The following is a 15678-nucleotide window of genomic DNA, read 5'->3' on the forward strand; positions in this document are numbered from 1 at the left end:
ATAATTCGAGGCTCAAAACCTTCATATGACTGATTGATTCTAACATCAATAGGTAATCTAATTCCCACTCGCTATTAATGTAATAAGTCGATGTTTGCTGATTATTCAACGCTATAACCTAAAATATGGGACATATTTAATGTGTGTTGAAATAACACACTTGCAACACACTTGGTTTTAAAGTGTGCATAATTAGTACTATGATTTGCGTGCCGCAATCACTTGAGTAATAAAAAAAAATAATTCTTAATTAAATCTTGGTAAATCATTATTATTTTTAAAATTTGATTTATATTATATTAGAAGACACTAATCGAAAATAATAAAGACTACAAAGTGATTGAACGTGAATTAAACTCGATTAGTACCATGCCGAGAATAGCTATAACTGATTTTAGTGGATATTATTATGATAGAAAATTTATCATCAAAGAAATAATGATATTCAAACATTATCCAGATGATTTCTCCGGTAATAAGTTGAGAATAACAGCACCTCCTGGACCATGTATTGGTCGTGGAAATCGTAGACATTACCGTGATTTTCTTAGAAGTTGCGGTATTCCATGGTATAGGGGAGATTATAATGTCCGCGTATTACGTAACGAATTACTTCATCTTATAATGGATGATTATAGTATTTACGTAAAAGATGATGTTAAATTTCGACAACTGAAAGAATTTCTCGGTCTCGGTAATCCTCAGAGAATATTTAGTTTAGGTGACTATGGATTAAGTGTAGAAAATCCAATACGGAGAATTTTGTGTCCCTTTCATCGTGGTCCACGGAGTCGATTTTATTGTGCGTATCATAATGGTATGCCATTGTTAATATGGTATTGGAGACTGATCAAAATTACTAATGTGATAATTGATTTTAACGGATATTACATTAATGGTAATAACTTTATTATAAAAGAATTTAGCATTTATGGATTAAACAACTATGGAGTTATTGTGTACCACAATTTCTTTGTATCTAAACCACCGACTGACATAGAAAATTTATCAAATGTTGTAGACATCTACAATCGAAAATATTATGAAAAATTCGGAATAAATTGGTCGGATGGTACTCATGAATTATACCATCTTCGAACCATAATAAGAAATGTTTTCAAAATGAGTAATGCAATTAAATATATATTTGTTAAAAACAAAGATTATAGAAATGAATTGAGAGAAATAATTAATGAACCAGCTCAATTTATATGTTTAAATGAACTTAATTACAAAGAAGAAACAACAAGTGAATCATTACAAACTGATTGTATTTATCATACACCTGAAAATATTTATCGACATATGTGTGCCGATTTTCGAGCTCGAAAAATGGTTGAGTGGATTGTGAAAATGAAATATTATGAAAACAATACAAGAGAAGAAGCAATAAAACAAAAAATATTGTTCAATGTTGCTCTACGGCGAGAACGAAATATGTTTTACAATCATCAACAACAATCATTATAATTTAACAACTTGATGTGAAAAAACATATGAAATATTTCAAATATTCCTATAAATGATTAATTTTAATTTTTGCACACCTCGAATGCAAAGCGGAATGGGTCGAGACTCAAAATCTTCATATGATCGATTTATTGTAACCTTAGTTGGTAATCGAATTCCAACTCAGAATTGAAATCATAAGTCAAAGTTTGCTTAGTATTCAACGCTATGACTAATCGTTGTCAGGAAGTAAACATGAGAAATTGTAGCTAAGCATAACAGTACATTGTGCAATAAGTGCGTTAAGTTGTCCATTCCTGCAATAGACAATATCGTACGAATTCCACATACACTAAAATCTCCCTAATGTGACTCTCGGTAGTGTTACACTCTCTAAACTAAACAAGAAAATTTATTCTTAGATAAATCTTGGAAAATCATTATGATATTTTTAAAAGCGGCTGAGGCAGCCGTTCGGCACACGCGTGGCTCGGGCGATCACCGAAGTTAAGTAGCATTGAGCATGGCCACTACTTGGCTGGGTGACCGTTTAGCCACGCGTTGGGTTCGAACGAAGGTCTCTGTCCGTTAGGCGCGGGATGAAGATCCAGTGATCGGTAAAATGGGAATTTTATCGACCACTGGAGCTTCACCCAAACCGAACTGTACTGGCAATGGTTTTCTCTGTGGTTTTCCTTGCCCCTATACCCCCACAGCCAAGGTGGAGGATAGGGTATCGCCGTAATGGTACAGTACAGTATAAGCACAAGTCGGGCCACAGCCGCACAATGAAAAGCAGATAAAGAAAGGAAGCAGTTGCGATGTAAAGGCAAAAAGTGTAAAAGGTCGTACATGCGGCTATACACTGGAACAATTATTCATTCATTCATTATGATATTTTTTAATTTTGTTTATATTATATTAGAAAACAATAATTGAAAACATTGAAAACTACAAAGTGATTCAACGAAAATCGAATTCGATTAGTGAGATGTCGCAAATGATGATAATTGATTTCAATGGATATTATTATAACAGAAAATTCGTTATCAAAGAAATAATAGCAATTGGAAGTTTTGGACCTGATTCCATGAATATTACTTCCAGAGTAACAGCACCTCCTGGGTCATGTTTAGGACCCGAGAATCGTAGGCATTACCGTGATTTTCGTAGAAGATGCGGTATCCCATGGAATAATGGAGAACATAATATCTGCAGATTACGTCGTGATTTACTTGATTATGTAGATGATGAAGATTGGGTTATTTACGTAAGAAATGATGTTAAATTTCGTCAATTGAAAGAATTTCTTAATTTCGATAATCCTCAGAATATATTTATTTTCGATGACTATGGATTTTATGAACAAAATTTAATACGGACAAATATTTGTCCGGCTCATGAGGCTCCGCTGCCTCAATTTTATTGTGCATATTATAGTGGTATGGAAATGATCGAATGGTATTTGAATATGTTAAAAATGACTACTGTAATAATTGATTTTAACGGATATTACATTAATGGTAATAAATTTATTATGAAAGAATTTAGCATTTATGGATTAAACAAATATGGAGTTATTGTGTACCATAATTTCTTTGTATCTAAACCACCGACTGACATAGAAAATTTATCAAATGTTATTGACATCTATAAGCGAAACTATTATCAAAAATATGGAATTGATTGGTCAGATGGTACTCATGAAATATCGCATCTTCAAACCATAATATTCAATATTTTCAAGATTGCTAATGTTATTGAACATATATTTGTCAAAAACAAAGATTATAGAAACGAATTAAAAAAATTAATTTTCGAATATGCTCAATGTACATATTTAGATAAATTAAATTACACAGAAGAAATGACAAGTGAATCAGTTGACACTAAATGTATTTATCACACACCTGGAAATACGTATCGAAACATGTGTGCCGATTTTCGAGCTCGAAAAATGGCTAAGTGGATTATGAAGATGAAATATTATAAGGAAAAAACAATAGAAGTAACAACAAAACCGAAAATATTGTTCGATGTTGCTTTACGACGAGAACGAGATATGTTTTACAATCATCAACAATAATCATTAAAATTTAACAACTTGATGTCAAAAAACATATGAAATATTTCAAATATTCCTATAAATGATTGATTTTAATTTTTGCACACCTCGTATGCGAAGCGGAATGTGTCAATACTTAAAACCTTTATATGACTGTTTTATTGTAACCTTAGTTGGTATTCGAATTCCAACTCCATATTGAAATCATAAGTCAATGTTTGCTTAGTATTTAACGCTATGACTAATCGTTGTCAGGAAGTAAACATGAGAAACTGTAGCTAAGCATAACAGTACATTGTGCAATAAGTGCGTTAAGTTGTCCATTCCTGCAATAGACAACATCGCACGAATTCAACATACACTAGAATCTGCCTGATGTGACTCTCTGGAGTGTAACACTTTCTCTAAATTAAACAAGATTCTCTCCCTAATGTTAACAGTCCTATTACGTTTGCCTATTACAATGTTGACAGCCCTGTCTCCCATTACGTTTTTTTGCGCGACCAATCAAAATAAAGCTTAGTGTCAGGCAAATCAAATCTTCCCACCTGCGTCTATATTATTGCATACAACTAAATCCTAACCTAAAAATGTTTTCTTGTATATTACGCATTCTACCGCGCAGACCTGGTGCACATAAGACACGAATATTGGTATAGTGGGGATGACAGGATTTGTTAACATTACGGATTGGTCATGGACAGGAGTGTTAACATTACGGAAATTTTACTATTCTATTTTTAACTTCCCGCTAAGAAAATTGTAAATTTTCAAAAATTCGGGAAGTTATTGGTTTCGGTCCGATTTACAAAAATCGAATTTCCATCAGATGTCGACGTTTTGAGGTCCTAGGAAGCTATTCTGACTAATTTCACGATGATGTCCGAGTGTATGTATGTATGTATGTACGTACGTACGTACGTATATAAATACCTGTATTTTTTGAACGGATGAACCGATTTTGAAGTTTAAGGTGTCATTCGACGCGGATTGTCAATATCTCGAAGCCGAGAGAAAAGTGAGCTTGATCTGTAGGGCTCGTTTAGAGATATTCCAGAAATAAATTTTTTTCAAAAATGTTTTTTTTTGATAACTTTTAATGTGCTCGATAGGTTGATTCCAAAATGAACTGGGCTCTAGAGCTTTATAAGCCGCGTCGAATGCCACCTCAACCATCAAAATCGGTTCATTCGTTTAAGAGAAACCGTTGTCGAAAGAATTAAAAAAAAAAATTTTTTTTATTTTTTCTGAAATATCTCAAAAACAACTCGATAAATCGAATCCAACATTTGATCAGCTTTAGAACTTGACAAAACGCGTCGACTGCCGCCTCAACCATCAAAATCGGTTAATTCGTTCGCGAGATATCGTGGGAGAAAGAAATGCTAAAAAATGGTTTTTTACAAAACAATGGCATACAAAAGTATTTGCGAGCTTGAAGAGCTCGAAAATGTATTCACAATAGTGTTTTCGAGCTCAACGAGCTCGAAAACAGCGGGAAGTTTTGGGGCTGGCCCGCAGGGTCAACTTATAGACCGATTTTTTTTTACTAACGCGGCATAAGTACTATCTAAATAATTGCTTTTTTTATTCGGAAAATAGATGTTTGCGTATTCTACTTCTACTTCGATATTTACATTGTAAAACCAAATATATAGTTGAAATTAACACAATCGGCAAATAACATTCTGGAACACTTTAAGCAAACTATTTATATTTAACACACCGTGGCATGCGATGAGTTGTGTGCGGAAATCATTTAAGTACACGCTGAGAATTTGTTCCGTCGCGGAATAATTTTCTTATTTTATTTTATTATTTTACGTATATTTAATTAACTTTAATTTACACACATTCTTATAATATTTTAGTATTTTTAGTTTAAAATATTTGTCCCTGGAATTTGGGAATTACTCATCTTTTTTTATTTTGCATTTTTTATTTTATTGTTATATTAGCTTCACTCATTTTACCTTCTGCTAAACATCTGTTTAGGATTGAGCTATAAGTTTATGTTTATGTCTAAATATTTTTTGCTTAAGTAAACGGCCAAACATCGGTCTATTGTTTAGGGATTAAGTTTAAATTTAAAATTGTAAAATACTTCAAGTCCCATGTTTTACAACTCCTTTGCTCCTTATCCTGGAATTATTTAAGCCCTATCATAAATCAGTCCGGACATCTGTTCCAAAGTGCACTCGTCTACTTTCCAAAATAGTCCGGTCACCATTTTTCTTGTATCTCACTCCCTCGGCTCGTCCTCTTTCACTTTCCTTTCGTTCCCTTTCTACGCCGCCACACTCCCACGATGATACCACTCTTCCACTTTTCTCAGGCCCTTCTAATGCCCTTCGCGCTCCAATCACAACCCTTGGTTTTCCTCTTTTCCTTCTAGCACGCCCATTTTTCCCTCAATCTTAGTTTCTTAAGTTTAACGCTAAGATATTTTTGTAAGTGTAAAAATCAGTTGTATTCTATATTTTAAAAAGATCAGCAGCATTGAGCTTGGTCTAATAAATTGACACCAACGTTTATTTAACAAAATTGATTGTTAAACTTATTATTCTTAACAAAATTGCTTGTTAAGATTTACCATAATTTAACAAAATTGCTTGTTAAAATTATTATTATTTAGCAAAATAAATTGCTAAATTTATTATCAATTAACAAAATTAATTGTTAATTCATTCTCACGGCAAACTAGTCGCGAGACATTTCAGAATTTTATGGAAATAATTACTATCTCATGACGGTAAAATTAATTTTCTTCTCGCGATTTTGCCCCCCTCCCCCTACCCCTATGCATATATGTATATATATCTAATCATTTCTGTTAAAAAAATTTTAAGAACCCGTTTGGCTTAAAAATATCCGTAGGTTTTCGAAGTCTAGGTAGTTCATTTTACCCGCCCCCCCCCCCCACCCCTAAACTTTTTATGTTCAAAATTTGGGGGGCCCATTTTACCCCCGAATATTTCGAGACATCCAAAATTTCAGGGGGGCCATTTTGCCTCCCCCCCCCCCCTTTCCCTATATATAACTGAGTGTATCATGAAAAAGCTGATGAGTGACTTTTACATACGCGATGGTAACTATTACCATCGCGGTATAGTAAACATTGTTACCGAAAATTATAAATATTGTTATCTGTGATGTATGTGATTACTATTATTGGTGAGAGTTATGATTATTCGGGGGTATTAATAGTTAGCATCATATGATAGTTTTTAATAGCATTATTGTATAAAACTCTAAAATTATCATACAGTATGGTAACTATTAAAAATCCACGATGAGAATCATTACCATAGAATTCTCAGCGTGTAATAAAAAAAATTAATTCTTAATTAAATCTTGGAAAAACATTATGATATTTTTTAATTTTGTTTGTATTATATTAGAAGACAATAATTGAAAATATTAAAAACTACAAAGTGATTCAACGAGAATCGAATTCGATTAGTGCGATGTCGGTAGTGATGATAATTGATTTCAGTGGATATTATTATGAAAAAAAATTTGTTATCAAGGAAATGGTAGTAATTAAAAGTTTAGGACCTGATTCCATGAATATTACTTCCAGAGTAACAGCACCTCCTAAGTCATGTTTAAGACCCGAGAATCGTAGGAATTACCGTTATTATCTTAGAAGATGCGGTATCCCATGGAATAGTGGAGAACATAATATCCGCAGAGTACGTCGTGAATTACTTGATTATGTAGGTGATGAAGATTGTGTTGTTTACGTAAAAAATGATGTTAAATTTCGTCAACTGAAAGAATTTCTCAATTTCGATAATCCTCAGAATGTATTTATTTTAGATGACTATGGATTTTATGAAGAAAATTTAATACAGACAAATATTTGTCCGGCTCATGAGGCTCCGCTGCCTCGATTTTATTGTGCGTATTATAGTGGTATGGAAATGATGAAATGGTATTCAAATATGTTAAAGATGGCTACTATAATAATTGATTTTAACGGATATTACATTAATGGTAATAAATTTATTATGAAAGAATTTAGCATTTATGGATTAAACAAATATGGAGTTATTGTGTACCATAATTTCTTTGTATCTAAACCACCGACTGACATAGAAAATTTATCAAATGTTGTTGACATCTATAATCGAAACTATTATCAAAAATATGGAATAGATTGGTCAGATGGTACTCATGAATTATCGCATCTTCATACCATATTACTCAATATTTTCAAGATTACTAATGAAATTATACATATATTTGTCAAAAACAAAGATTATAGAAATGAATTGAGAAAAATCATTTTCGAATATGCTCACTGTACATATTTAGATAAATTAAAATACACAGAAGAAATGACAAGTGAATCAGTTGACACTAAATGTATTTATCATACTCCTGGAAATACTTATCGAAACATGTGTGCCGATTTTCGAGCTCGAAAAATGGTTGAGTGGATTGTGAAAATGAAATATTATGAGGAAAAAACGCCAGAAGAAACATCAGATCCAACAGTATTGTTCGATGTTGTTTTACAACGAGAACGAAATATGTTTTACAATCAACAACAATAATCATTATAATTTAACAACTTTATGTGAAAAAACATATGAAATATTTCAAATATTCCTATAAATGATTGATTTTAATTTTTGCACACCTCGTATGCGAAGCGGAATGTGTCAATACTCAAAACCTTTATATGACTGACTTATTGTAACCTTAGTTGGTATTCGAATTCCAACTCCATATTGAAATCATAAGTCAATGTTTGCTTAGTATTCAACGCTATGACTAATCGTTGTCAGGAAGTAAACATGAGAAACTGTAGCTAAGCATAACAGTACATTGTGCAATAAGTGCGTTAAGTTGTCCATTCCTGCAATAGACAACATCGCACGAATTCAACATACACTAGAATCTGCCTGATGTGACTCTCTGGAGTGTAACACTTTCTCTAAATTAAACAAGATTCTCTCCCTAATGTTAACAGTCCTATTACGTTTGCCTATTACAATGTTGACAGTCCTGTTTCCCATTACGTTTTTTCGCGCGACCAATCAAAATAAAGCTTAGTGGCAGGCAATTCAAATCTTCCCACCTGCGTCTCTATTATTTTATACAATCAAATCCTAACCTAAAAATGTTTTCTTGTATATTACGCTTTCTACCGCGCAGATCTGGTGCACATAAGACACGAATATTGGTATGGTGGGGATGACAGGATTTGTTAACATTACGGAATGGTCCTGGACAGGAGTGTTAACATTACGGAAACTTTACTATTCTATTTTTTTTTATCAATGCGGCATAAGTACTATCTAAATGATTGCTTTTCTATTCGAAAAATAGGTGTTTGCGTATTCTACTTCTATTTCGATATTTACATTGTAAAACCAACTATATAGTTGAAATTATCACAATCGGCAAATAACATTTTGGAACACTTTAAGCAAACTATTTATATTTAACACACCGTGGCATGCGATGAGTTGTGTGCGGCAATCATTTAAGTACACGCTGAGAATTTTATGGAAATAATTACTATCTCATGACGGTAAAATTAATTTTCTTCTCGCGATTTCCCCCCCCCCCCACCCTACACCTATGCATATATATATATATATATATATATAGGGGAGGGGGGGCAAAAGGGGGTACCTAAGGAAATACTAAGTTTTCGAGGACTAAAATACGCTAAATCTTTTTGTTTTTAGTGATATTCGAGGTAAATAGACAAAATTTTTAGCTGCCGTTAAAAAGTAAAATTTTTATTTTTGGCGGGCAAAACGGGGTACCCTTAAAAAAAGTTGAAAAAAAAAAATTTCTGAAAATTGATCAAATTTTATTACTTGAATCTTTTGTATGTAATATACATAAAGAAAAATTACATTTCACATCATTGGTGGACACGAAGGCAAAAAAAAAAATTTTTGTGAGGCAGAGAGGCCTCCCTTCAAAAAATGATATTTTTTTTTTTTTTTTTTTAAACTGTTTTCATTATTAAGAATGTATTTCTTTCTCTTGACAACTATTTTTGGTTTTATAATACTCAAGAAAATTTTTTTTAAATGTAATAAATCGTTTCCCCTCGATTAGCTTAATTACTAATTGCTATTTAATAAAAAAAAACAATTCTGTATTTCTTATTTGTCATTATTTTGAACCCAAAAAACGTGTTTTTTGATTTTTTAGGTTGCAGATTATTTTGCATTATTTAAAATATTTTTATCAATAAAAAAATAAAATATTATTTTCGAATATTTTTAGTGGCCAAATTTGCCCCAGCTATAACAAATCAGCCGAAAAATGGATTAATGTATTATATTTTATTTAATTTGACGATAAAAATATAAAAGAATCATTTTTTCAAAATTTTCGGCTGGTCCATTCTGCCTTAGGTGTTATGGGTAAGGCTAAAAATGCGGAATTATATCAAATTTTTTTTAATTTAACGATAAAAATTTGAAAGAATCATTTTTTCAGAATTTTCGACTGGTCCACTTGCCCCAGGTGCATGCGTAGGGCTAAAAGTGCGCAAATATATCGGATTTATTGTCGCGTACTGATATCACGACAATTGATTAGGGGGTTAGTTGGTGGTAGGTTATTTTGTAAGTTTTAGGTACCCCATTTGGCTAAAGTATAAGTCTGTACTTTAGTAAAGAGGAGTGTTTAGAAGAATTGCAATTGGTTAAAAACTTTGAGTAGGCGTAAAGGGTGGTGTCTTAGAGGGTGTCATAGAGAGGTGACATTTAGAGAGAAAGACCCAACGGGTCAGCGAGCGTGGGACTTAGGTACCGAAGTAAGAGCGGTAGTCGCGTAGCGTTTTAGTTGCTGCGGTCATAAATAATATTTTATGACGGTTTGAAGGACGAATAAGTTGGACAGGAAAACTAAGAAAATATAAAGGTTTAGATGTTTACGTATATATAAAAAAAGGGTTTATGTGAGGACTCAAAAATAAATAATTTTTCGAAAAGAAATTATATGTAGCCTTAGTGAGCGTGAGAGTAAAAGAGTTGTAAAATCATAAAATTGGAGAGCGTGTGAAACTAGGAAAAAACTGCACATTTGGTTGGCAGATGTAAAAAAGATAAATTTTTCGAAAGAAATATTTTAGTTTTGAATTTTATAGTTATATTCATTTAAAAGTATGTATTTTTTATTGTGTAAGTCTTGGTACTGAACATTTATACTAATTAGACGAAAAAAAAAAATTTTTTTTTTTTATAAAATTTTGAGGGTACCCCGTTTTGCCCACCCTACCCCCTTTTGCCCCCCCCCCTTCCCCTATATCTAATCATTTCTGTTAAAAAAATTTTAAGAACCCGTTTGGCTTAAAAATATCCGTAGGTTTTCGAAGTCTAGGTAGTTTATTTTACGGTTGCCCGCGTTTTCATCCCCAGACAAAACCTCCCCAGACAAAACGTCCCCCGACAAAATATCCCCAAGAACTCCCACCCAGTTATTTTAGTTGTAATACTTATTCAGAGTGACAATTCCAAACAAGAATTGATGTTGTGAGTATATGTAAAGGTGATGTCACATAAACCGCCATTTTGATGTTAAACTGACACGTGTACACTTAAATATCTACTTGAAAAACTGGTCGATAATTTGTAGATATCGCGAATTAAAATGTGTAATTTGCCGCGTTAACTCGCCAAACTTATAATCTTTATCAAACATAAAGTTTAATAGCCACCGAACAATATTAGGTTTCATCCCAGATGTGTTGGTGGAATCGTCAGTGAGGCACCTCCAACACATCCTGCCTCATACCTAACACTGAAGTTACCAAAAAATTATAAATGGGTTGGACCTATAACGCCACCGTCCATCGTACGGTTTTAAATAAAATTAATTATTAAATATTTTAATTTTTATTTAATCTATTATAAGATGGTAAGTAACCGGCTACACGTATGTAATTAAACGCCATCTGTGTGTATACGGTTGACTTTTCTATTGTTTATGTGCCACATCACCATACAAACTCATTTCAAAACCGTTTCGAATAGAAGTCCCCAGGGTCAACCCTCGGGGGATATTCTGTCCAGGGGATATTCTGTCCGGGAACCAAAACGCCGGCAACCTATTTTACCCGCCCCCCCCCCCCTCAAATTTTTTTATCTTAAAAATTTGAGGAGCCCATTTTGCCCCCAAATATTTCGAGACATCCAAAATTTTAGGGGGGCCATTTTGCCCCCCCCCTCCTTTTTCCCTATATATAACTAAGTGTATCATGAAAAAGCTGATGAGTGACTTTTACATACGCGATGGTAACTATTACCATCGCGGTATAGTAAACATTGTTACCGAAAATTATAAATGTTGTTATCTGTGATGGGTGTGATTACTATTATTGGTGAGAGTTATGATTATTCGGGGGTATTAATAGTTAGCATCATATGATGGTTTTTAATAGCATTATTGTATAAAATTCTAAAATTAGCATACAGTATGGTAACTATTAAAAATCCGCGATGAGAATCATTACCATAAAATTCTCAGCATGTAATAAAAAAAATTAATTCTTAATTAAATCTTGGAAAATCATTATGATATTTTTTAATTTTGTTTCTATTATATTAGAAAACAATAATTGAAAACATTAAAAACTACAAAGTGATTCAACGAGAATTGAATTCGATTAGTGCGATGTCTCAAATCATGATGATTGATTTCAGTGGATATTATTATAACAGAAAATTCGTTATCAAAGAAATGGTAGCAATTGAAATTGATGGACCTGATTCTATGAATATTACGACCAGAGTAACAGCACCTCCTGAGTCACGTTTACGACCAGAGAATCGTAGGCATTACCGTTATTTTCTTAGAAGATGCGGTATCCTATGGAATAGTGGAGAACATAATATTAGCAGATTACGTCGTGATTTACTTGATTATGTACGTCATGAAGAATGTTATGTTTACGTAAAAAGTGATGTTAAATTTCGTCAATTGAAAGAATTTCTTAATATCGATAATCCTCCGAGTGTATTTATTGTGGATGACTATGGATTTTATGAAGAAAATTCAATACGTACAAATATTTGTCCGGCTCATGTTGCTCCGCTGCCTCAATTTTATTGTGCGTATTATAGTGGTATGGAAATGATCAAATGGTTTTGGAATATGATGAAAATGACAACTGTAATAATTGATTTTAATGGGTATTACATTAATGGTAATAAATTTATTATTAAAGAATTCAGCATTTATGGATTAAACGAATACGGAGTTATTGTGTACCACAATTTCTTTGTAGCTCAACCACCGACTGATGTAGAAAATATATCAAATGTTATTGACATCTATAATCAAAATTATTATCAAAAATATGGAATAGATTGGTCAGATGGTACTCATGAATTGTCGCATCTTCATACCATATTACTCAATATTTTCCAGTTTGCTGTTTCAATTGAAGATACATTTGTCAAAAACAAAGATTATGGAAATGAATTGAAAAAAATAATTTTCGAATATGCTCAATGTACATATTTAGATAAACTAAATTACACAGAAGAAATGACAAGTGAATCAGTTGACACTAAATGTATTTATCATACACCTGGAAATACGTATCGTAACATGTGTGCCGATTTTCGAGCGCGAAAAATGGTTGACTGGATTGTGGAAATGAAATATTATGAGAAAAAAACAAGAGAAGAAGCAATAGAACGACAAACGCTATTTGATGTTAATTTACGCCGACAGCGAGATTTGTTTTATGATCATCAACAGTAATTATCTAAAAGCGAACACCTCAATCGATCGTTACAATTATTATTATTTTATGTCTTAATCATGACTTACATTTTATTATCATGATATAATTTTTATTTTTTTCCGATTATTAATTTTTAGTATTTTCAATTTTTCAAAAATATTCGGCTTTTTTTTTAAATTCGCTTTTTTTTTTTTTAGCCCTACCGTCTCACTAGTGCACTGCGCCAGGAGTTGGTAAAGAAAAAAAAATATCACAATCAATGAAAGCTTGATAAGATATTTAAAATTTCGAAAATGATAATCATTGAAAAAAAAATTAAATTTGAGTCAATTAATATTTATTTGAGGTAAAGAACTTTTGTATACAAATATATGTAAATATGTAATTCACCAATTTCAATTAATTATAAATACAGTTAAAAAAAAAATACTTCCAAATCAAAGCAATTAAATTTGTAATTATTTTTTAAATTAATTATTTGCATAGTCAATTGACTACTTCATTTAAATAATTTGAATTTAATGTAATTCAGAGATCGGTATCCACGAGTTCATATGCTTCAAACATATAGATATATACAGTAGCCTTGAGCTTTTTAGCAAAAATTTGAATTCTTTACCAAAAATAAACATAATTTTCTGGTAGGGGAAATGTATTTTAAAAGCCCGAAAATTAAATTATATCAAACAAAGCTGGTCAAATAAATTATTAATTATTGAAAAATAATAATATTATTCATATCAACTACATTCAATTTTAACAATGGGAAAAAATTAATTATCGCAGAATACACAACCCAATTTACAATAAAAATATATAAATAAATTTTCCACTAGTAAAACAATTCGTAGTATTTGTAAGCTCACTCGACGGCGAACAAGCCACAAGAAATTATGAGCTGTCGTGAAAAAAAAGAAAAAAAAGAAAGCAAAATAAGAGAAAGAACGAAAGAGAAAAGCGTATCGAGGTAAAAACCGGAAGTGGAGTTTCTTACGCTAAAAAACTAGGAAACACGATGATGGGCAACTAGCTGCTGCAATGTTGAGGTTCCATTCCTCGAGGAAAACGAGAGAAAATATCGAATGGTTTATGCCAACTGCTGCTACTGCAACTTTGTCGCTTAAAATTTTCTACATCTTTTCCGCTTAAGATTTTGAATTATTTCATCTTAACTTTTTAAATAATACCAGAGTATTTTTAAAATACCATTTAATGCTTTTATAAATTTATCTATTGAGTTCTTTAGTATTAGTCTCCACAGAACCGTTTACTTCAAAGTATGCATTTTTATATTTAAAATTTTTCGTTTCCCGTAAAAGTTATTTTAAATTTACTATCATAATCATGATAATAAAAATAAAAATAGTGTAATAATTTATCTTAAAGTTGACTTAAGAGTTATTGGATTCGTAATTGAACAACAAATGTTTTGACTTAACATTATTAACTAACGAGCAAAGCTGTGCCGAGGGCTATGGACGATTAAGCCTGCACACGTGTGTAACTCAGCTGCGCGACTTGTTCGTTATGTATGTATATGTGTAAATAACTATATGTATATGTATATGTAATAGCAAACTACTGTAACTGAGGTACCGAAGTACATAGTTACTAGGCCCATGTGCCCATCTCGATGTCCAGCCATGTCAACCCGGGATTGAGTTAACTCACGTACGTTGATTATCGTGAAACTACGTATAATGTAATTCTGATGCTACGTAACTCTTTTTTAAATTTTAAACTTTTTTTTTCCGTCTATTAAATTATAAGCAGAGCTGATGAAGGTACTCAGTAAATAATTGAATTTTGAGTACGGGATTAATTCACAGTTAGAACTTTTGTGTATTTGTGTGAAAAAATTATTTGGTTAAATTTTTTGTGTTGATTTGCAACATAGAAATCTGTTAATTCAACACAAATCGTTTGTGTTATTTTATGTTAACTGATTTTTTATGTTGAATGATTAGAAAATCTGTAAAGTAACACATTTTTTGTGTTATTAGAAAATTAACACAAAAAAAATTTGTGTTGTTTAGCAAAACACTCCCGCGCGTTTTTTCATTACTATAACCAAGCAAAGCATTTTAGCAGAATTATCTAAAAGGAAACTTGGATTATAATTGATTTACAATGAAATATAATCATAGATAACTTGAATATTTTTATGATCAGGTTCAATGATTTTTTTCATTCTCATTTTACGGGAGGATAATTCATAGCTCCGTTTTTTAGAAAAATCACAGAAAATCGAACTAATTGTTTGCTATGTTGACATAAGTTATACTAAGGGAAAATTAGCATACTCGAGTTGGTTAGGTTATGTGCTCATATTTATTAGTTAATTTAAGGGTATTCTCAGACAGTACTCCTCCACTTTTTAAAAACATGTAATGACTTTCAACTGTCATAACCGTATTAAAATTTAATTAATTAA

General features: G+C 31.8%; 2 protein-coding genes across 2 annotated transcripts in view; one reads left to right on the plus strand and one right to left on the minus strand.

The window, feature by feature from the left end:
• The window catches only part of LOC130677794 (uncharacterized), a 211547-nt gene that overhangs the window by 132531 nt on the left and 63338 nt on the right, over nt 1–15678 (minus strand). The gene's annotated exons all lie outside the window — the stretch shown is intronic.
• On the plus strand, nt 289–13362 carry LOC130677000 (uncharacterized). Its single transcript, XM_057483517.1, has 4 exons — nt 289–1467; nt 2375–3532; nt 6916–8073; nt 12110–13362. The coding sequence occupies exons 1-4, from the start codon at nt 370–372 to the stop codon at nt 13259–13261; spliced, it is 4566 nt and encodes a 1521-aa protein (XP_057339500.1). The 5' UTR covers nt 289–369; the 3' UTR covers nt 13262–13362.

Source organism: Microplitis mediator, chromosome 11 (genome assembly GCF_029852145.1).
Source record: "Microplitis mediator isolate UGA2020A chromosome 11, iyMicMedi2.1, whole genome shotgun sequence".
Lineage (NCBI taxonomy): Eukaryota > Metazoa > Arthropoda > Insecta > Hymenoptera > Braconidae > Microplitis > Microplitis mediator.